The sequence below is a fragment of the Protopterus annectens genome, chromosome 11.part0 (genome assembly GCF_019279795.1).
Source record: "Protopterus annectens isolate FY-2018-M chromosome 11.part0, PAN1.0, whole genome shotgun sequence".
NCBI lineage: Eukaryota > Metazoa > Chordata > Ceratodontiformes > Protopteridae > Protopterus > Protopterus annectens.
The window spans coordinates 1,055,339,064-1,055,363,446 of NC_056745.1; the positions used below are offsets into that span (position 1 = coordinate 1,055,339,064).

The 24,383-nt window shown below is 42.3% G+C and overlaps 1 protein-coding gene across 1 annotated transcript in view; it reads right to left on the bottom strand.

Moving 5' to 3' along the window:
- The window catches only part of LOC122815022 (leucine-rich repeat serine/threonine-protein kinase 2-like), a 2,570,681-nt gene that overhangs the window by 2,178,700 nt on the left and 367,598 nt on the right, over positions 1-24,383 (bottom strand). The window contains 1 exon segment of the mRNA XM_044087274.1: positions 14,096-14,240. Within this exon segment, the coding sequence (XP_043943209.1) occupies positions 14,096-14,240 (145 nt within the window).

A 24,383-nucleotide genomic window follows, 5' to 3' on the forward strand; every position in this document is an offset into this window, starting at 1 on the left:
AGCAGCCCCCCTCAGTATTATTTGCAAGACAATGGAACATATCATTATGAACCTCATAAGCAGGGACACGAGGAAGCTATAATCCCTAGATCCAAGCCAATTTGGCTTTGTAAAGGGTATATCATGCCTATTAAACCTAGATGACATCTTTTGAAACAGTCACAGAAACACTACATGATGGTAACGCCATACACACAGCTTATGTTGATTTAGTACAGTTTTTAACATGAGAACTTAATCTAGTATACCTGTCAAACTCAATATAAATCCCTGTGTAGCCCAATGAACTGCAACCTAGAACAGAGACAGAACCTTCTCTATTAGAACTGTTGGCACAGTATCTTTCAAGACACTTGTCAGCAGTAGTATACTTCAAGGCTCTGTGCTGGGACCAGTCCTATTTGGCTTTTCCTTCTCTGTCAGATCTGACACTAAAGGCTTTTGGCTGACCAAGTTAATGGTCAGTTACAAGACTGCAGCCATCATCATCATCATCATCTCCTCTGAAGACACTTGTATTCTCCAAGATCGTCTAACTCTGACTACTTTGTGTTGTCAGAATCATGATATTAAAATGAGAGCCAAAAAATACTGCATCATACACTCTGAGAAATAGAAATTCTCACACACTTACCACATTAATAAATACCCACTTAAAAAAGGCTCTGTCATTAGAGATCTATGCACCTTCAGGGATTAACTCTCTTTTGACCACAATGTAGTTATTGTCATCAGAAAAGTCTTCTACTTCTTTCACCTAATTACTAGGATCCTCTCCTCTTGTTCAAAAGAGGTCATCACTCCCCTCTATTTATCCCTCATTAGGTCCTACTGGAAAAAAAATGCCCCCTTCAGTAAGAACTTTTCCAAGTATCTAACCTAGCTTCAAAATCCCAGTGGTTCCTCATCAAAAAAATCATGAGTATGGGCTCCTTAAGTTACTCAGGTTGTTTAAAAGCCCTGTCCTGCCTTACTTGCCCCAGTGGCATAGAAGGATAAAGCCCTGACTTCAGCCCAGCTGACCTGGGTTCAATTAGTAGGTCGAATAACTAATGGAGCAGTGAGAAGGGATGGGTGTTTTAATGGAAGGTGTGGTCCAAAGAGGGGAGTTGTCCTCCGAAATAGTTGACAAGTGTGTGGGGATTGGAAGGAGAGTGGGTAGGGCATGTAAAAAGGCCTCCCGTAAGAAAGCACAGACTGCTGAGCCCCCAGGATGCTCTTAGGTTCCACAACCACTTCTAACAATACTAGAGTAAGATCAAGGGAAGGGTATGAGGACAGCTTGTAGACCTGGAATGGACATTGGGTACGGACAGCCAGGCTGGTAGGATGAGGTCAGAGGGGACCAAACTCCTATGTGGTGATCTATGTCTGGCCTGGCAAACCGTAAATGGCCTAATCCTGCCTGATGTACTGCACAGCTATAAGATTAGTAGTAACACAAATACAAATTCAAGGGACCTAGATCTGTGCTGCAATTAGAAAGGACTTGTCAGCATGACTGATCTCTACCAAAGAACTCACCATCTCCAGAATAACCTCTCTCATTTCGTAAAGCAAACTATGTTCCTCACAACCTTAAAATCTAACTTAGATGACTGGACAGAAACTCACATATTTATTTTAGGTATATGGCCCCATCCCTTATGGACAGAGGATAAATTACTTGGGTGTAACAATGATGCTGCAGTGGCTATGGTTCAAATGTCTTAAAAGGTCTCTGTCTAGTAGCAGTCAACGAACCTACAGATATCTACAGATCACTACAGAAAACTGTTTTATTTTATGAAGTTGATGAATAGAGGGTGAAACATCTCACTTAGTCAGGGTGCATCGAAATGCTCAGAATGATGATTTTTCTTACATTTCAATAGCAAATAAGGTATAATGGCAAAGCCAAAGGATTCTGTTTGAGTGATAATGCAAAAGGCACATGACTGGCTTATATCAAAGAGAAGAATGCCTTGGACTAAGGGGGTGGGGTTGAGTTACAATTTAAGCTGTCTCAATGTATGCTGACGCTCAAGCCCTACATTTTAGAATCAAACATTGCCTGAGCTATAACCACCCAGGGAGCAAAAAGAATAGTTAAAAAGTGTCCCTGAAAGAAGTTTGGGGGACATCCCAGTAGACAGGAAGAGATAAAGGTGTTATCCTACATTCTGAAGAAAGTTTTGTGGTGACTCTTGAAATTTGGTGGTTTGGATAAAGATGGTGACATTCTAGGGGTACTGTTTTGTTCTGGGCCACTGTGGGGTGAAGCACCTTCTACTCAGTAAGAAACATGAAAAGACTGAATTGAAATGCTGATGTTCTAATGTTTTTGTTAATTCCCCATGCTTTCTTAAAAAGATGAGCTTTGTCATTTCATTTACTTTGCAAATAAATCTGATTAGACATGAAAAGCTGTTAAACGCTGATCTTCTGGACTCTCAGCACCCACACCTCCCTCGTGTCCAAGTAAATGTGCGTGCATGTAGATGTGTGCGCTTGGTGGGTGTGTGTGTGCGTGAGTGTGAGTGTGAGTGTGTGTGTGTGTGTGTGTGTAAGGCTTACTTTTAATCACTCCTGCAAATTGGAAGTTATTTACTGTGGTTAAGATTAAGTTTCATAGACAACTTGGAACTTATTTTTTGTACATGTATAATTTTTCATAAATTATAAAACAAAATATACACAATTAAATGGTTAAAGAAATACAACACCTTTTAGTAGGAAAATACAGTAAAATATAGCTAAAACACATTCAAATTTATATTCAAGTGTTTATTTATTGAAAAGAAACTGTGAGCAAAAACACATCAATCTAGTATAAATATATTAATATCAACTAATGGCGCAGACCTCTAAGAAATTCTCTTTTGTAGCTAGTCTTGCTAAATTATCAAGTGCTGTTTTCTTTTAGTGATCCTCCATATTTTCTGCTAACCAGTTAACTTTCATGGTTTAACCCAATGTCAGAGCCACCAATCAACTAAATTATATCCTGTTATTGCATATACTTGATATAGTAATGAAGGAATCAAATCACAAATGTATTACCTTGTCAATAGGGTATTAGTTTGGATGGAAACCAAATCTATAGTTGCACAATACACCCTTCACCATATCCCAACACATGACAGTGGCAGTGGGACTCTTGGCATTTGCTAGATGACTAAAGACTGCTAACCACTTAGCACATCTTCATCACAAATGAAGGACAGAACCAATAGGCTACACTAGTGGAATAAAGGGATAAAGCAATAGTACAGCCCAGGCCATCAGACTTCAAATAATGCCTCAGGTATTTGAAGGCAGAGGCAGAATGTATGGAAGTACCCATCCTAGGGGGAAGAATGTAGGCCACCAGCAGGCAACGTATGCTGCTCCAAATATAACCTGACCTCTCCTGATGTGCAAGATGGAAAGGGGAGCCAATTAGGGGAGGATGGGAGCATGGCTTCCTATGTCTAAGATGGTATCCCTTGTCTGTGTGTCTGGAGCAGCAAACATGTGTAGATAGTTTTTTTATGGGTAGCCCTTGCAGTGAAACAACTGCCTAAGTCACCATCAAGTGGAGAAGTTAGGATCTTAACATAGAAATGTTCTCAGTTATCAAGAAGCCAGCAAGGGCACAAAGTCCCCGATGTTTGCTAGCATGATGGTCACACTAAATGGCTAATTCTAGCAAATGTGAGGGATCCTCAACAGCTGGGGCTCTCACCACAACTACGGACACACTGGATTTAAGTTCAGTGTGTATGGGGGGGGTCAGATGACTGGCATATCAAAAGGTGAAAAAGAACAGACAGAAAACCAGTAAAACACAGCTCTCACTACGTCTTGGTTTCCTGTTGTACTCAATATGCTCGATTCTAGAGTTTGAGTTATCTGTGTGTCACAAGGTGACACTTAACTTTTGCAGCAACTCAAAGATATCAGGAGGCATAATCACTGTATGCACTACAGTACGATGCAATGATAGAGGGGGGGGGGGTAGCAGACACCAGCAGTACTTAAGTATTCAGACCCTGAAAGCAGCCCTTTAATATTTAAATCTGTGCCTTATTTTAGACCTTTGTTTTATCTCTAATTCCTGTGCAAAAAGTTTGTGGTTTGCTGGTAAATTGCTGAGGATTGCAGTTATTACATAATGACAGACATGGAGTTTTAGACTTCATGTCTTTCACAAAATGCTTTCTAAAGTATAAAACCTGTTACTATAACAGTTTTCCAAGTGTATTAGAGAAGAACTTGCAATTTTTCCTTATCTGTGGGCCTTTAATTCTCCCCCACTACCTGCATTTTTTTGTATTAGTTCATGATTCTTCTGACAAGAAATATAACTGTTCCTAATTTTGCCCTACAAATTTGACCCTTTATTTATAAAGTTTGTAGCTTTATAACAAATTGTAGAGGATCACAGTTACTAAATGACAGACATACAACCCTTTTGGCAGAATCATGCAGCTCAAGACACATGTGAGTTTGGGATTGTCAGTAAAAGGCTCAGTTTTGGGCTCTCCCATTGGCTAGTTCGTGTTACAACTGTTTAATTTCTTTTGTACTTAAGCACCGCATTTGCGCATAGCTGCACACTGCACAACATGGTTTAGTGCTGCCATGTACCTATGCGAACGCTTAAGAGACAACATTTTCTCTGGATACCTGCTAGTGAACTCTTCTTAGCTCCACTGCCTCTCAGTGAGAAATGCAGCTGCAAATTACTACCCAGCCAGCAACCTACCTGTGCTTTCTAAGGCACTGACGTAGTGTTCCAAACTTAGTCGTCCACAGGATAACAGCCCATGTTGGTTTTACAAGCAAATCCTGGTCCACCCTACCCACCCCCACTAGTCATTGTAATATATATCTGCCATAATGGACGGAGAGTTTCCCACCATTTCTCCAGCCAGCCTGTTTGACATGGACATCCCGGGGCAATGTAGTAATTGCTTAATGCACACTGACAACCACTTGCTCCTAAAGCAAACAAATACAGTATGTGACAGATGTAACTACACCATGAAATTAGAATCAGTCCTCTCACAACACAACAAACAAGACATGCAACAGGTTGTCAACACACACACCTTCCCTCTCATACATGAAAAGGTCAAGACACATAAACCCACATACCTGATACATGGAGGTACTCACTAAGACCCTACCAAAGGATAAGAGACCTCCCAAGCGCAAACGTACACATAGCAGTACATGAACAGACTCCATTACCACACACTACAACACACATATCAGTGCCTCAGTAATTAAATCTCTAAGGCAAAACACCTCAAAACCAAATATTCTGGTTATAGGCAACTCTACAGTGAGACACACAGATGTCCCCCTTACCAGACTGAACAAGGAGAAGGTCACGGTCAGCTGCTGGTCAGGTGCTAGGATCAGTCAAATCAAGTACGCACTCAAGTCACTCAGCAACAGTTACCATTATGACTCTGTCATAGTACATGTTGCTGTAAATAACTTGAGACATACCTCCCTGGACTATATGAATACAGACATGACCAAACTCTCAGATTATGTGTCCCAGGCAGGCATGTCCCTAGCCCTAAGCAGCATTCTACCTTCACTGAGACTGATGCCACAATAAAGACAAAATATGATTGACTTCAATAACTGGCTTAGCTTCTGGTGTCACTCCAGGGGAAGCCAGTATCTATCTGCCTGGGTAGACATGATCGACAGTCTATGCTACTTTGCCTGAGATGGTCTTCACCTGTCTCCTCAAGGCTTTAGAATACTGGCAAAGATGCTTGCCTCCTTCATAGTGCCTTTCCCCCATACAGCCTTTTTTAGGCAATGTCCCAACAATAAAACTTCCAATGTAAAGAAATTCACTAAAGACAAACTCAACCTCGTGCTGCTTAATGTTAGGAGCATAAACAGTAAACTGCACTCCCTGGAAGCACTCCTACTTTGGAAGATGCTGATGACAGAGACTTGGTTCAAGGCCACTGAGAGCATCCCAGCCAAACAAGGCTACAACACATTTCACATGTTCAGACACCAAAACAAGCATGAAAGACCCAAAGATGGAGGTGCATCCATATTCATCAAAGCCAAACACACCTCAAGACTGGTAAAACAGTATGACTCTCTGGAGTTACCCCAGGTCCAATTACCTACAGGAAAAACACCCTTCCACATCTTCGCTAGTTACAAGACCCCCACTATGAAGCAGGAGAAGCACACCGCCTACCTGGACCTACTAGAGTCACTCAACATAAAACACCCTAGTCATGGGAGATTTCAACTATCCCTTCATGACTGGGAGACCTACATGAGCACAAACATGATCACTATGAGGTTCCTGGACTTTGTTAATTCAAATGCCCTGGAATAGTTGGACAAGACCCCCACAAGAGGCTCAAATGTCCTGGACCTAGTGCTCGGCAACATGGAGAGGTCATTGCACTACCCCTGTGTGCTGCCCTCCCTAGTAAGGTCAGGCCATAAATCTGTCGCGCTTGAAGTAAAGATCAAACCTGACACCCTACAGGAGTAAAAAAAACTGAAACATTTCTCCAAAGCAAAACTACTGCCTACTAAGTGATGGTGTAAAGACTTTTGAAGCCACTGCCAAAAGAGAAAACAATATCTCCTATACAGAGGAATACACAACTGCCATATATAGCCACTTAAACAAATACATTGACTCAGCCATACCTAATGGGAACAAAATCAGGTCTTCCCGAAAGAACAAGCCACCCAGGTGGACTGTAAGTATAAATAAGTTATAAAACAAAAGAGAGAAACTGATACCTAAGAACAGGAGGAAACTAAACCAACAGAAAAAGAATACCCTCCAGACAAGGAAATTGGGCATCTTGTTAAGTATTCTACGGCTAGCTATGAGCCTAAATTAGCATCCCTAGCTAAAGACAATCACAAGACTTTCTTTAGCTATGTCCATAACCTAAGAGGAAATGTCCAGCTGTGTGCCAAACTTACAGTAAATGGTACCACACACACTGAACCTGAGAAAATTGCCAACCTGCTAGCCGACCGATTTGGCAATAATGTCACACCCCTGTCCCCACCTGACATACCTTAAATCATTCCCAACAACAGTCCTCTACCGAATAGTTCCAAAGAACAGGTCATACAAGGTCTCTCCAAGGCCATACCTCCTACATCCTCTATGGGACCAGATAACATCCCAGGTTGGACACTCAACAAAATAAAACAAGATCTTCCAGAACCCCTCATCACTCTCTTTAACCACAGCTTGAAAATTGGCTTTGTTCTGGCAGAGTGGAGAACAGAAACAATAATCCTCTTGCACAAAGGAGGTCCAGCAACTGACCCTGGGAACAACTGACCCATAAGCCTAACCAGCCTTATCTGCAAGGCCATGGAAAAAAATCATCATGGACCTTATCCACAAGGATATAGGTGACCTTCAAACTCTTGGCCCGACCCAGTTTGGCTTCAAGGGTAGATTCTGCTTATTAAACCTGGTAGACATCTTTGAGAATATCACCAAAGCCCTGGATGACAGCAAAACAGTACACACTCCGTATCTTGATTTAACCAAGGCTTTTGACACAATCTCACATTCGTGTATCATGGAGAAGCTCTCCCAGCTTGAGAACAACCTCTACATTACTAGATGGGTAGCAAACTGGCTCACTGACAGAGCACACACTGTCAAAGTTGAGGAGTCCACTTCCACCAATAGACCAGTTACCAGCGAGGTACTGCAAGGATCTATGCTGGGCCCTCTACTGTTTGGAAACAACTTCTCTAAGTCCAGGTGAAAGTAGATGGCCTCTGGCTTACCATGTTTTTTGCAGAAGACTGTAAAGTGGGTGCAATCAAAACCCTTATCAGACCACTAATCAAGTATAATATTCCCTTCTGAATGTACCTCACCAGACACTGCAGCAACTAAAGAGACCACAGAGGTTTCTTACCAAAAGAATCAATGGCCACCAAAACATGACATACATGGAAAGACTAAACGTCCTGTCACTCTACTCTGTATCATACAGACTACTGAGAGGAGACCTGTACCTGGCCTACACAGCAGTATCGGACCCCACCCTAATGGAATTGCTGCATATCCACAAATCAAACAGGGTAACAATAACTCACTCCAAAGATCTCAACCTGGCCTATGACATCAACAGAACATATGGAGAGACAGCTATATCTCTCAGGGATTGACGCTCCTCTGGAATAAGCTCCCATTCCATGTGAAGCAGAGCTCCTCAATGACCCTATTCAAGTGCAACCTTGACAACTGGATGGGTGATTGTAAATTCATCCAGGGGTTGGCACCTATGTCCCTCATGGACAGGGGCAGTTGGTGCTGATCACAATATCGCTCTGCTAATAATGACCATCTAAACTTGGTCGATAAGGGTATTCAAGTTTTTACATGGCTAGGCTTATAAAGGCCCCAAGGCTTTTAGCCTAGTAACTTCCTATGAACCTGTGGCATTTGACTTTTAGATTTCATGTCCTTCAGTGATTGCTTTTTAGTATTTTAATACAACACCTGTTACAGTGGCAACACTCTTAAGGACCAATACAAACTTGTTTCTGTTTGTGCATCCTTGTCTCCCTTTATTTCTGCCTTTGTTGCTGATTCATGTTCAAAGAGGTGGCAGGTATGTTGCTGTTAGTCCCAACAAAAATAATCTCATGCTGATTTGTGTGGATTTGTCTTCTGTTACTTGTGTGGGTTCTGTATTCATACTCTTCAGCTGTCCTTGATTTTGCACTGTCTCTAACTGGTTCATTGTAAATAATAGCATATACTGGTGTAAAACCTGTTACTGCATCAGCTTTTCAAAGTATATAATATTTAAAATCTGTACTCATGTTTTGGGCCCTTGTCCTTCATTATTTTGTGGCTTTGTCCCTGATTTTTGTGTAACAACTTTGAAAACTGCAGGAACACACTGCTGACAAGTGAGCCTATGTGCATAACTTTCAGATGCCTCTGATTTTGTACCATGTCCTCAATTTTGGTGCACTTGTTTACAGAATGTGTCCCTAAGTAATAGAATATGTAGGAAGGAATCCTAGGGAGAATATGTAAAATTAATCACTTGACTAACTGGAAATAATTGTTTTACTGCACATTAATTCACGTTTACCACGCAAAATAAAACAACCAATTTGCTCAGCAAGTATTCGTGTATTCACATATTCAATATCATTCTATAGTGAGCAGTGGGTGCAATTTTCCTGTCACTGGTAATTTTGATTAGCAAGGTTTCTTGGACAAACTCAGTACTATGCAGTAGCAACAAGATGGCTGAGGAGAGATGAGCATAAGTAAACAGAAGAGCTTTGTGTCCACTTGTGAGAATCCCAAGTGTTAAAAGTTTTGTGTATGGTGGAGCTCTTTGATACTTATTGGTACTGGGACTACCTGATTTACGTGCTGATATCTGTCTTTACCTGATGTACTTTTATGGTAAGAGTGTGTGTGCTGTGGGTGGGGTTTGTATGACTGGCTACCGTGACGTGGTACAGAGGCTTGTTTTTTTTTTTTTTTAAACAAGAAACATCTTAATTAAATTATCACACATGATATAGGCAACCATACATTTATGTAAAAGAAAAAAAAATACTGCTATCATTTTAGTTATACACATTATACATCACAAACCATATTGACAATTTTAGCTGCAAACATTATATATCCGTTATAATCTAGTCAGTTACTGTCAGTCAAACATTTCACATCTCATTCTACCTCTGCATGTATTGTTCCCAAAATTCTCATTTTTTATTTCTATGTAATTTGCTCCTGCCCTTTTCTAAATATCCTATTTCAAGTTGTTTTATCTGTTACTGTATTCACTACTTCTAGCACAGTTGGTTTAGACTTTGATTTCCATTTTCTAGAATTGCTTTTTTGGCAGCCACCATAATTAAACTCAGCAAGGCCTTACTATGTATAGACAATTCTGATTCTGTATCACAGCTCAAAAAATAATTTCCTTAGTTATATCAATTTGCTAATCCAGTATATCTGATAGAGCAGTCTACAGGAACTCTTTAAAGTCTGCCAACTCATTAAACTCCCAGAAAATATGTTCCCAATTACCCCTTTCTTCCCCATTACACCGCCAACATTTGCTATCCACCCGAGGAAAAATTCTTTGGAGTCTACTTGTGGTATAAAAATACCTCTTTGAGAAATGCTTATCCATTCGAGTTCCCAATCCTTTCTTACCTCCTTTGATTGATTCTTAGTTATGCAATATTTTGTATGCTTTACTAATTATTCCCTTTTCAAAAAGCAGCTTATGTTCTAGAATCTACTAAAACTCTACCAGTCCTGGTCTTTCGCTTAGAAACCCTCTATTTCTTTCTCTTTGCCTGTACTCTGACATCAGTCCTTGATAGGGAAGGCAATCTCTAGCCTGCAGTCCAAATAAATTATTGGCCTCTTCCCATTCTATTTCTTTTCCCTCTCTAATTATTTGTTCTCAATACCTTGGTTCTTTTGCTAGTTTTATCTAATAAATTCCAGTTCCCTTTTGCCTGTTGTCTGTATGCATAATTGAAGTCATCCCTATTGGCAGAATCTCCTTTCTCCACTCCTGTGTTGGCTTAGTTTTTAGAATACATTGTTACTTTATGAATATAATATCCTGTATGGTTATTGTTATTCTCCTTAAGGATCTGCATCTAAAATCCCTTGTTTCTTGAGCTTCCCCCCGTTTCATCATCATACCTTTCTACCTTGAATTATAGGTTTCTGTTTGTGCTATGTATAGGAGGCTTAACTGTATAGCTCTGAAATACCCCATTCAAATCAGGTAATCTCAAACTTCATTGTTCGATTGCAAGAATTAGCTTATCCCACTTGACTCTTGCTGTCTTCCTCTCCCAGATAAAATCATTCAGCTCTTTATATTGCTATCCACAACTGCCCCGCTGGTTGATAAAAATATGCCTCACTTGTGTATAAAGGAACTAAAACATTTTAACTGCTTGTATGTTGCTATCCATATCCATATAGCAGAGCTTCCAATTTCTCAGATTTTATATCATCTTTTGTTTAGTCTCTTCCTACATATCCTTAGCTGCCATACCAAAATACTTTTTAATCAATACTCCCAAGTACTCAATTTTATCGTGTCCCCCATAAATATGTATATTGCTGAACCTTTTAGTGTATGGGTTCATAATTTACAGCTACTGTCTTTGTTTTAGCTTCATTAATGCTGTATCCCCAAAAGATATGAAACTCCCTCAAAATGTTCAACAAATTGAAATGTCCTTTTCTTGTTTTATCAGGTATAAAATAATATCATCTGCAAATAGAGCCAGGTTTTCTTGACTACCACACCAATCATATCCTTGAATTTCTGAGTCTCTTAATTTCTTTGCTAGTTGCTCTAAATGTAGTGCAAATAACAAAAGAGAATGAGGACATCCCTGCCTGGTTCCTCTGCTCAAACAGAAATTATCAGACAGGAACCTACCCACTTTACATTTCACCTCTGATCCCTCATATATCCTCCTACTCAACCTTATAATTTTATCAGAGAATACAAATGCTTCCATTGCCCTGCTCATAAACCCCCAGCTTACTCTGTCAAACGCTTTCACTGCATCAAGACCCCACCAACAAAAGTGGTATTTTCTTACATTCAGATTCCCCATGGATCATCAATGTTCTGTTAATGTTGTCAAATGTTGCCTCCCCTCCAGAAAACCGCACTGATCCATATGTATCACTTCTGGATCACCTTTGCCATTCTTTTAGTCAATACAGACATAAACACATTATAATCATGGTTTACGATTAAAATGGGCCTGTATGAAGCTGGATCTGATGGGTCTTTACCCTCTTTAGGTATTACAGCCACCACAGCTTTCTTCCTGGATGTTGGTGCTTCTCTTCCTCTTAAAATACTGTTAAACAAAACCTTCCAGACCTTTATCAGTTTTTTTCCCCTCCTAGCTTCCAAACTTCCACAGGAATATCATCTATGCCTGGGGACTTTCCTGTGGATTGGTTATATATCACCATTTTTATCTCATCTCCTCCTATCCTGTTAGTAATTGAGCATCATCTGCTTCTAACCTTGGCATATTTAATTCTTCCACAAAACCTTTCCATTTGTGCCTTTTCTTGATCTCCATATTTCTCTGCTTTATAAAGACTTACATAAAATTTCCAAAATATTTCTAGTACCGTTACAGGATCTCTTGTTATCTTCCTTGTTATAGGGTCCCTAAGCTTGGTGACAACCCTTTCTATTTCCTGTTGACTGTGTTTTTGCGCAAAAGTTTAGTGTTCTGGTGTTCTTATCAAAAACAGTTGCTTAACAAAAATCTTTCTAAACTCATGCATATTATCAATGTAATTCTTTATTTTCTGGTTAGCATTCTGCAATTGCTCCTCTTCTTGTTGTGTGTGATTCCCCCTATTCTGCAATACTTTAACATTTGTCAGTCCCTCTAAATAATTCTTGTTACTTAACCATATCTCCCTTTCTTTTATTTCCACTCCATTTTTAAACTCCACTTTAATTTTTATCCCACTCCCTAGCTATATTTTCAGAGGAAATTTATATCGTCTCTAATAACTCATGAATAATTTCCACTAGCCAAACCTTAAATTCCTCTTTTCAACAGATAGTTGGGAAAGCGCCAGTGTCTCATTTTCACTTCTTTACAATGCATTTTTATTTCGGTTATTATTGGCACATGATCTGATATAGTTATTGGATGCCTGTCAAAACTTTCAATGAAATGCACATGTTCCTGTGAAATGTAAGTTCTGTCTAGCCCCGCCCAGTTTTTGTATCTTGGAGAATAATATATAAATTCCCTCTGACCTCCTACTACTGAAATCAGATCTTCCATGCCAAATGTTTTCATAAATTTCTTCAAAAATTTACCCACCTTTGTTATATTTTTCCTTCTGGGCCCCCAGACACATCTTCACTGCTGCAAATCAAATTCCAGTTCCCACCTATAAGAAATATTCCCTGCTGAAAACTGATTATTTGTCTCAGAATTTTCTTAAGCTCCATTATAGCAGTTTTACGTAGAATATAAATACATGCCAGTGTAATCCTCCTCCCTTGCCATGAGCCCCTTAGTACTACAAATCTACTATTATTATGTTTTTTCCCTCCTCTATCACTACTGGAGCTCCTCTTGCAATTAATATAAGTACTTCTCTTTTCATCATGCGTGAATGGGTGTGCCTTCTTCGAAGGTTGGGTGTCGGGCTGGCATCTCGGTACCGTAAAAATCCACTGCCAATCATTAGTGGACCAGAGTTCCGCTGTGGCGACCCCTAACTGGGAAAAGCCAAAAGACTTCTCTTTTCATCTGTCCCAGGGATTCTGCTGAATAACTGTCCTGAAAACCTTTCTTCATCATATTCACAATTTCAGTTCTTTCCAAATGTGCTTCCTGTCGCATAGCTATTTGCACTCTACATTTTTTAATATAGTTCACTACTCTTTCTTTTTTTGTATGTATATGTGAGTCTATTAACATTTAAAGATTGGTACACAGGCTCATTATGGTGCAGCACTGTGGCATTTCACAGTACAGCACTGCAACTAAAAGCCAGTCATGTCAGCACTTGTTTCTTAGATATCTGTGGGCTGTGCCACAGTGTATTAAAAGGCAGTCATGACTAGAAAGTACAGCTGCACTGGGGTGAGCGCTACCCTATTGTAATGTGAAGAACATTTGTCCACAGAAATATATACAGATTTGGACTGAAATGTCCACTTTTTGTTTTTCTTTTACAGTTTCATCAACTGAAAGATTGGCATCCTGATATATATATATATTTCCAGTGATCAGTTCAGACAGCAGACATGTGAAGGTGACATGGCTTGGACAACAGTTTTTTAAATGGCGGGCGGAGATCAATGTATCAGGCAAACATGTTAATGTGGGGTGTATGGCTTTTGTTGGGGGCAGCAATATGGGAGCAGTGAGTATTCATTTGCAAATCTGGGTCACACCCCTATACCAACATGACTACTGATTAGTAGCAAACTCTGTGCACAGAACTTAGAAAACTGCACCACAATACAGATGTCTACATCTAGAAATGCAAAATAGCAGCCACTAACTTTCTGCCTACCTTTGTCATCTGGATACATCTGCAAAGTATGAAGCACTGTGTCTACAGCTCCATAACGATTTAACAGTTGTAAACAGCCGGAGCATTCCACTAAAGAGTAAAGTAGCTTTAGACCATACTTCTGTATAGCAGGGCTGCCAATAAACTGAAAAACAAACAGACACATGCAATTAGTTAACGGTAATTTTATATCAGTATAAAACATGAAGTGAATAAATACTAATTAATTACATAAAGGCGGCTAAAATTGTTTTCAAAATAAAATAACTTTAAAGTTCACTCTTTGTTATGCCTCTCTGCCTTCTTCTCTTTTCGTAAGGCTGATGAAGCACTCCAACTTAGCATAGCCGGCTTTAGGCACCAACGAACCCTGTGGTCGCTGGGGCCCCCTGTTCCCAGGGGGGCCCCAACAACAGCAAACTGTCTTATCCTGATATTTTGTAACATGTCTGTCAAGCCAACAAAAGCTACTACAGCATTCTTGAATGCTTAAACCACATGACATAGATAATAACTCTTATTTATAGCTCCTTTAAAATTCAAAGACATTTTTGGTTGTAGTAACAGTGCTTTGTCAAGTAACAGGCATCACTGACATAGTACCCCTGGCTTAGTTAAATCATGTTGTTGAACATGTTCTCCACTAAAACTAACTTCATATCCAACTTTAGTCCCTGCTATACCCGTGGCTGCAGCCCCCCCCCCCTAATCATCCTTGACTGTGTGGGGGCCCCAGTAAAGATTCTGCTGGCTGGGGAAAATGAGGAAGAAGAAATGTATTCATTTCCTAATTATGCTCTTTAACATGAACAGGGCTGTTATACGACCCTGTTAGGAAGAAGTCAATAATGAACATGAGCAAGGTAAGCACTAGAGAGATCAGCAGCCCAGTCTGAGTTATCTCAGTGCAAATTTTGGTTTTAAGAAGAACTGATACTTCCGATCATCAGAGATGGTTTTCTCTTTCAGGGAGTTTTATGAATAAAAGCAGAACACCAGATACTATAACTCTCAATTCCTTTGTTTAAGAATTCAGTGCAATCTTAACAATAATAAAATAATGTCTCAGAATCAGGACTACATTTTAAATACTACTCTAATTTGCTTAAAAAGTTTATCGAATAACACCTTTTGCATCAACACATATTTTTTGGATAGTAAGTGTAAAACTCAGACGTCTGGATTGATTGACTGTAATCTTACATGATTTACCAGGAAATCAAACCTTTTACGAAGGAGAAAGCAAATGTATGAACAAAATCAGGGAAGGTATGTGAAATCAGGGACAGTGACAGGTATGCATTACTGCCCAATGAGGTAAATAACTGACTTAGACCTGCTGCTTTTTGACAACTGCTAGACAGCAGTTACTGATCTGGTGTGGCAGTACCAGTGTTGCACAATGTATTGCTATTTGCTAAAATAAGTACTGCTATGGCTTGTGTGTGTGTGTGTGTGTGTGTGTGTGTGTGTGTGTGTGTGTGTGTGTGTGTGTGTAAGTGTGTAAAAAATATCACTGATTTTTTAGTTGTGCACACACCTAATAATGCCAGGACACAGACATTATTTTTCTGTGTGTCAGTAAAAAATGTACCCAACAAGTAATTATATTTCAAAAGTAAGGCATAAAATATATCACAGAACATTCAGGCACTTAGATCTTCTTAGTGTCTGGTGGTCCTCACTCACCAGACTGTATAAATGGGTACTGGGGTCTCCCTTAATCATCCTCAACTCCCTGGGGACTCCTACAAAAGTTATGCTGGTTGAAGAAAAATGAGGACAAAAAATATATCAATTTTCTGATTGCGCTGTTTAACCTGAAGAGTGCTGAAATATGACCCTTTTAGGATAAAGCTGACAACAGCCTCTGGTTTCAACCACACCAGTCCTAAAACCAGCCTGCTCAAATGTGTGTGTGTACAGAAAGCTGCTGTAGGTTATGGGGGGGGCTGGTGATTGTGTAGTTATTACAACTTTCATTTTCATCACACTCAAACCTTAGAGGTGTGCACATGAAGTCATTATAGCTTATGTTTGAGCAGAGGACAGTGAGGGTATTGTTTATTTACTTTTCTCACAGATCTCAGAGGTGTAAAAAGAAGGTTACTATAGCTTGCGTAGGGGTGGTGTACTGTCTAGGAGCAACAAATTAGAATAGATAACGGAAATTATTCTCAGAATCACATATCAGGCACATATACATGGGGCTGACTTTGAGGGTTAGGGGTGAGGAAGCATGCTGTGTATACATATATCAGCAGTCACTTGAAATATATGGCTAAGGCAATTTAAATCTCTGCTTTCATCCCTGTCTAACATCAGAGGGATGGATAGGCAGTGACTGTCTTTTGTGGGGGGTTAGGGAGGAAGGCAGTATTCCCAGATAAGACCTACGTATTCCCACAACTGGCCTGTTAGTTTATTGTGAGGTACTATTTTGTTAGCTTTGAACATTAAGCCTTGAGCACAACTTATGTCTTCCTTGAAAGAAGAAAATAAGACTGAAATTCTTTTCTTTTTCATGATTTTTGTTAGGCCACCATTTAAGTAAAATGCTGAGAACATGCTCTAACGTGCATCCTGGGGGGCATATATAACCACTACAGCTTTGGGGGCACCAGCTTAATTGAGTTATTTTCTAAATGGTTATTACTGAACTGTCTTGGTCAGCAAAGGTGAGCTGAAAGGATACAAGGAAATCTAAAGCTGAACAGCAACAGTGGATTTCTTTCCTTAATCATAATTTCTGTTCAAGCCATTATTGGATGAAAAGGTTGCGTAAAAAGAAAAAAAATAAAATGCACTTCAATGCATCTAGAAAGGTATGGCTTCCTGAAAAATCTGAGAGTAAGGCAAAATGTGAGAAAAGGAAGAAAAAAGTAATGTGCATGGTATGGGGAGCCTAAAATGGGGGAGGGGGTCAGTGGAGAGGACTGGAGGGTGTGCGGGGGGGGGGGGTGTTGAAACAGTAGGCCTAGTCATCACTTCATTTAAGTCCAGACCTTTACATACAATTGTTGTAATGTATCATTGTTACAACTAAATGCCAGTAACTTTTAGTTATGTACTCACCATAACTTTAGATGTTTGGGATCCATCTCGCCTACATTCTGTACTGATGGGCTCGGAGCCGATCCTCGGCTCCGACTCGGCACGCTATGCTATAGAGTGAAGCCTCTTATTGGCTGAGCTATTCTCTATCCCAGGATGCACCACCACTAATCCCCCAGATTTTGTTTGTCCGCATTCATGCACACACACATAACTTGTTTATATAACATTGCCAGATGTTTCAAGATGAAACAATAGAATTCGGACCGTCCGATCTCTTCTGATCTCCAAGGCAGGGGGAAGGAGGGTGGGTTATTGGGAATGTAGGCGAGATGGATCCCAAACATCTAAAGTTATGGTGAGTACATAACTAAAAGATGTTATGTGATCCTATCTCGCCTACATTCTGTACTGATGGGACAGCGTCCCTAGCACCTAAATCCTGGGTGGCTCACTGGAAAACACTCCTGAGCACTGTGGAACCAAATGAAGCTCACCCCCGGGATGCCACATCCAATTTGTAGTGGGAAATGAAAGTGTGCGGGGAAGACCACGTAGCCACAGCACAAATGTCACTAATGGCAAGCTTAGAATGGAATGCTATTGAAGTAGCCATAGCTCTTGTAGAGTGAGCTTTGACAGAGGTCGTAAGCTCTTTATTAGAAGAGAAATAAGCTTGACGAATACAGTCCCTGATCCATTTGGCAATAGTGACCTTTGTGACGGCTTTGCCCAATTTATTATCCGAAAAGGACACAAACAATTGATCTGTTTTCCTTGTTTGTTTGGTCCTGTCTAAATAAAAAACAATTGTCTGTTGACATTCAATGTGTGGAATATGTATTCCGCTTTGTTTGAGTACTTTGGAAAGAAAACTGGAAGTTCTAATGACTGTTGCAGGCAAAAACTGGAACAAACTTTAGGGACAAAGGATGGATTAGGCCTGAGGGATACTCTATCTTTGTGAAAAGCCAGGTACGGTGGTTTTACAGATAGTGCTTGAAGCTCTGAAACCCTTCTGGCAGAAGTAATCGCGACCAGAAAAGCAGTTTTCCAAGATAGAAATTTCAAATCACATGTTGCTGCCGGTTCAAAGGGGGAGGAGGTTAAGGCACGTAACACCACATCGAGATCCCACGGAGGAGCAGGATGAGAAATCGGAGGTCGTAAAAGTGCAGCACCTTTCATGAAGGTTTTACACAATCTGTTGCTCATTAAAGGTGGGTTTATAGATTCATGAAAATTGGAAATAACTGCCAATTGGACCTTGATGGTAGAGACTGAAGAACCTTGATTGAATAGGGAAGTTAGAAATTTTAGGACTTCCGATACAGGAATAGTAATGGGATCCAGACCCCGGAGTTGAGCCCAAATAGCAAATCTCTTCCATTTGCTAGTATACAATTTCTTAGTGGCAGACTTGTGGGCCGAAGATAAGATATGTATAACTTCCGGGTCTAAGGTATGATTTCTGACTATAGTCGGAAGAGTAGGAGCCAAGCTGTTAACTTCAGTGTGAAGGGACTGGTGGAGTAGTCCCGACTGATGAATTAATAGGTCTGGGATCTGATCCAGGAACCATGGACCGTCCAGTGCATATTTCCGAAGATAGGGGAACCATACCTGACGAGGCCAGTAAGGAGCAACTAAGATCATTTTGCTCCCCAAGTGAGATGCCTTTTGGATCACTCTGGGAAGGAGGGGAACTGGGGGGAAGGCGTATAGCAAGCCAGTGGGCCAAGGATGGGCTAGTGCGTCCATAGGACTCTCCCCCGGAGCTGGAGTGAGGGAGAAGAACTTTCTGCACTTCGCGTTCAGCGGGGTTGCGAAGAGGTCGCAACAAGGAATTCCCCATTTGCTGAAGATCTGAGCTGTCACTACATTGTTCAGAGACCACTCGTGAGGAGAGAGGATAGTTCTGCTCAGTCTGTCGGCTATCACGTTGGATTTGCCAGGGATATGAGTTGCTATCAGAAAACGTCTGGTCGCCACTGCCTATTCCCAGACTCTCATGGCCTCTCTGCAAAGAGGGTAGGATCTGGTTCCTCCCTGCTTGTTCAGATACCAGACCACTGACATGTTGTCGGAGTGAACGGCAATTACGCCCTGAGGGAGGTAATCGTGGAGGGCTTGTAGAGATAGAAGCACCGCCCTCATTTCCAAAATGTTGATATGAAGAAGACTCTCTTCTGAATGCCATTTGCCTTGGACTGACCTGCCCAGGCAATGCCCCCCCACCCCATCTGGGAGGCGTCCGTAGTCAAAGTGGCCAAAGGAGGAGGTGGAACAAAGGGTCGACCCTGATCCAGATTGGAGGGCACCAGCCACCAGCGAAGGTCCTGTTTGCAGGTTTCCGTGATCCGTATGAGGTGACTGAGAGGGAGATCCTGAAAGGACCACTGTGTCGAAAGAAGCCACTGGAGAATTCTCATATGCAACCTTGCTATGGGGACTAGAAGAACAGTGGCCGACATAGATCCCAATAGCTGCAGGACCATCCTGGCTGGAGCTTTGGATCTGAGAAGCAAGGCTCGGACTTGAGCCTGTATGGTTTGTATCCTTTCTGTAGGAAGATAGACCCGCATTCGATTTGAGTCCATCTCTACTACGATGAATCTTATGCGTTGAGATGGCAGCAACACAGACTTTGGCCAATTGAAGGTGATTCCAAGGGAAGTGCCTAGTGATATTGTGGCTTGTAGGCTCTGCAATAGTAGACGCCTCGAGGTGGCAGTTAGGAGCCAGTCGTCCAGATACGAAAACACCTGGAATCCTAGACTCCTCAGGTGAGCAGTCACGACCGCCAAACATTTGGTGAACACCCTGGGGGCTGTGGTGAGACCAAAGGGCAGCGGAACTGAAAATGACTGTCTCCTAGGCTGAAGCGCAAATGTCTCCTGGACGCCTGATCTACCAGGATGTGGTAATAGGCGTCCTTGAGATCTATGGAGCACATCCAAACACCTTTCTCCAGCAGTGGGAGAATGGATTGTAAGGTGACCATTGAACTTGGACTTTTGACTGAACGATTTAGAATGCTGAGATCCAAAATGGGCCTCAAGTCCCCGGACTTTTTTGGCACCAAAAAGAATCTTGAGTAAGTCCCTAATCCGATCTGGTCTGCGGGGACCGGTTGGATGACTCCTTTTTGAAGCAGCTTTGAGACTTCTAAGGCTGCAATTTCCCGTTGACTGGGTGGCGGGTCCGGGATTTTCTTGGACGGAGGTGGGGAGTGAGAAAAGGGGATGGCGTAACCTCCGGCGATAATTCGAAGCACCCATCGGTCCTGAGTGATACCTTCCCAGGCTTTTAGGTGCCTCGAAAAATGACCCCCGACTGGCTCCGGAGCTGCACAGTCGGGCAATCCTTCAGGGATTGTGGAAGGCTGAAGAGCCACGAAAGGACTCGCGGTCTCCAGTGTTGCGGGGGCCTCTGCCGCCTCTGGGACGGCATCTTCCAGAAAAATTTCCCCCTCCTCTGCCTCTAGAAGGGGGATCGTCCTGCTGCGAGGGATAAGGCTTCTGGGATCTACGGAACCACATTTTCCCTCCTCTTTTAGCCTTGGGATAAGGCCGAAAGGGAGTGGAAAATCGTGCCCTCTGACAGTCAAAGTCTTACCTTCTTGCTCAGCGGGTCAATGTGTCCTTTACCTTGGGTCCAAACAAAGAGGACCCATCAAAGGGAGCGTCGGCAAAGGAAGACTTGAAGGCTTCCGCAAAATGACACAGGCGGAGCCAGGCTTGCCTCCGTAGAGCAATACCATTACCGCTCTACTCGCCCCCTCGGCCGCATATGAAATGAGCCTCATGGACAAGTTTGATATCGATGACAGCATAGCCAACTGAGAGCCAACCGTCTGGGCCAGCTGCTCAGGTAGGTTACCCAAGAGGGTATCTGAAAGCTCCTTGATCAGATCCCTCTGAAACCTGGTGAAGTGCGTTAAATAGTTCAGGGACCTTAAGGTAAAGGCCGCTGAACTGAGGGTGCGCTTCCCGTACCGATCCATGCTCCTAGACTCCTTATTAGGAGGATGGACGGATGTCGAAGCCTCTGCTACATCTTGCTGGGTAGCAGATGCCACCACCAAGGCATCTACAGCCACACCTTTTGTCAAAAACTCCTTCTCTGGGGGTGCTGATAGGAACTTATTTGGGCGAGCAGGCACCGGTTCCACAGAATCTGGATGTTCCCATGCCCTTCGACAGATCAAATCTAGGAGCTCGTCGAAGGGCGGAGACACGCAGAAGGCGGAAGGCTGAGCCCCGAAGGCATTAAGGAACACCGACTCGTCAGCAGAAGGAGGTTTGGAATGCCAGCCGCCTCTCGTTGTTTGAGGGCTTCCAAGATGTCTGCAAAGGAGACATCATCTGAGGACGACTTAGGGGACCCCTCTGCATCATCAAGATCAGTGTCTGACGTGAGAGACTCATCGGGGGAGTCAATGTGCTTCCTCTTGCACGATCTTTTCCTTGGGGGTTCCTCTGAAGAAGCTTCAGAGGGACCTCCAGGAGGGGGGGGACCCCCAGTGGGGGTGACCTCAGGCCCCGGGGCTCCGCTGTCTAAGGACAGGGAGACTGCCAAAGACCCAGTCTCCGTATGTAGGGAAGGTGCTGGTGAGACCGTGGAGGTAGCCAAAGAAGATTTGGCTAACGCACTCCTCATGGCCCTGAAGGCCGGACCACCAGAATCCTGGGAAGGTCCAACCTCCGTGGCCACAACAGTGGACGGTACCCCCGCAGCCGACGCACCGAGAGGAAGGCTCAGAACCGAAAACATCAGTCCTGAAGCGTCCCCCCCGGGGCCGACAGAGGAGGTCCGTGTACTGAACTCTGACTCGAGAGCCGGGGTTGGAGTAAGGGTCGGGGCCGACCCGAAAACCTCCATCGGCTCCACCAGCACCGGCTCCAACGGTGCCGAGGCTGTTGGAGGAGGAGCCAGAACTACAGGGTGGGCCATCGGCTCCGAAGCCGAATGGGCTGGAGCCGAAACTAATTTCTGGAATACAGGAGACTGAAACAGTCTTAGGAGCACCCTGTCGATGTCCGAATCAGACATCTTGGAAGATCTAGAGGAAACCGATTGGGTCCGAACCGACTTCTCCATCGGCTCCAAAGGACTGGGGGACCGGCTCCGAATGGACTCAACCAGTATCGGTGTCGAAGGAGATCCCAAAACAATTTCCCTCAGTGCCGAGGAGGGCTTCGGCGCTGAAGGGGAAGAGTCTGAGCCGGCAACCCTCATCGGCTCCAAAATCAGTGGAGCCGATGAAGGTGACCCACCTCTCGAAGCCCCAGTCATCGGCTCCAAAACCAGAGGAGTCGAGACTGGGGGCATCGAGGCAGACCGTTCCGCCCTTGGCTCTGAAGTCTGTCGAGCCGATGGAGAAGCCTGCCTGGATTTCTTAGTAGTCGGTTCCGACGGGCTGGTCGGAGCCAATGCTTTCTTTTTCTTAGTTGGAGAGGACGAGGAAGATAAGGCCTCCTCGAAGGAGGGTTTAATCAGCCCTTTCAAGATTAATTTATTCTTCCTCTCTTGGAGGACCCTACAGGAAAAGGCGTGACACACGCTGCAGGACTCCTGTAGGTGCTTGGCGCCTAAACAATATACGCACGAGGAGTGATCATCGGTTATAGACATTTTGTAATTGCACCTCGTGCACTTCTTGAACCCTGAGGGTCTATGTTCTTTGGACATAATGCCCCTAAAACAGTGACTATAACAGTGGAAAAAATCACTATCTTCAGAAAAACAAAGATTTTAAACAACAATAAAATTTTTTTTTTTTTTTTTTTTACGATAGGTCAAAAATTAACCAGTACAATACAATATCACAAACACCAAACAGGAGGGCCAAGAACCCTCTAACTTAAACAGGTACTTGACCTTCTTAAAAAAATAGAAACTTGCTAAGGAATAGGGGAAGGCCCCTCTAACTTAAACGGGAAACCTTTCCCTAAACAAACACACAAATTTACCACAAAATTATATAAAAAAACACGCGTACACAACAATAGCTGTTAAAACAGCTTTTTGGGTAAGAAAAGAGAATTTCCTGACAGGAAAACTTTAGAAAAAAACAGCACTTAGCTCAGCCAAGTTTGAGACCACGTCCTAGCTTGTAAGCGGCAAACGAGATCTGGGGGATTAGTGGTGGTGCATCCTGGGATAGAGAATAGCTCAGCCAATAAGAGGCTTCGCTCTATAGCATAGCGTGCCGAGTCAGAGCCGAGGATCGGCTCCGAGCCCATCAGTACAGAATGTAGGCGAGATAGGATCACATAACATCTGTAAGTTTCCCCTTTGTTAGACAGGTCAACAAAGTGTGGTATATAGGCCTGGTGTAATGTAAGAGCTTGTAGCTACAGGTCTGCCTGTGCGTACTACTCCTAAAAGTTTGCAGCACAAACTAAAAGGTTTCTTAGGAGATGTGGCATTGACAGGATGATACTTGTACTGTTTTTTCTCCTAAACAGATGGTCTACTCAAAGAGTGATGTGTAAGCTTCATTCATCACGCCTCCTCATATTTCTTCATATTGCAGCTGAAGAAGGTAAAGAAATAAATGCTGCACCTTCACTATCCCACAACCCACTCTCTCCAAATAATGATAATGATAATAATAATAATAATTATAATAATAATAGCAGCATTTCAACCACAACCTACATATTTAACAGCAAAAAGAAAAAAGAGAATGCACCTTATTTATTTACTGTTTTTTTTTTTTCCGTTGACTGGAGTAGTGAACTGATACAAAAAGGGCCACTCGGACTGCATGCACTCACAAAAGCAGAAAGATTTACAGAAAGGTAGTTATGTACAAAGATCTTCTGCTTTAACATTTTCACTCACTGTCTGTACAAGCCTCTCGAGAGTTCCATTTTTAGCTTTCTGCTCCCAATTTACAGAAGTGAAATCAGAACTCTGCCTTTTTTACTTATCACACTTTCAGTATTCACTAACATTTCTTTGTTTTAATGGTCCTCATTTAAGTATTCTTCTTTTTTATATTTCTATCCTCTCTGTTCCTTTATTTTTTAAGTTTATGTATGAACATTTATTTTGTACTTCTTTTCACTTCAGAGTTTACTATCAGTTTGCCTTCAGTTCTTCGACTGACATCTCTTACAGTATCAAGTTCCGTTAGATTCATCAGTGCAACATGTTTCTGGTAACAAAGAGGATCTGTTTCATTGTCTAATGATAACCAAGTTCTGACCCATTTTGTTCCTAG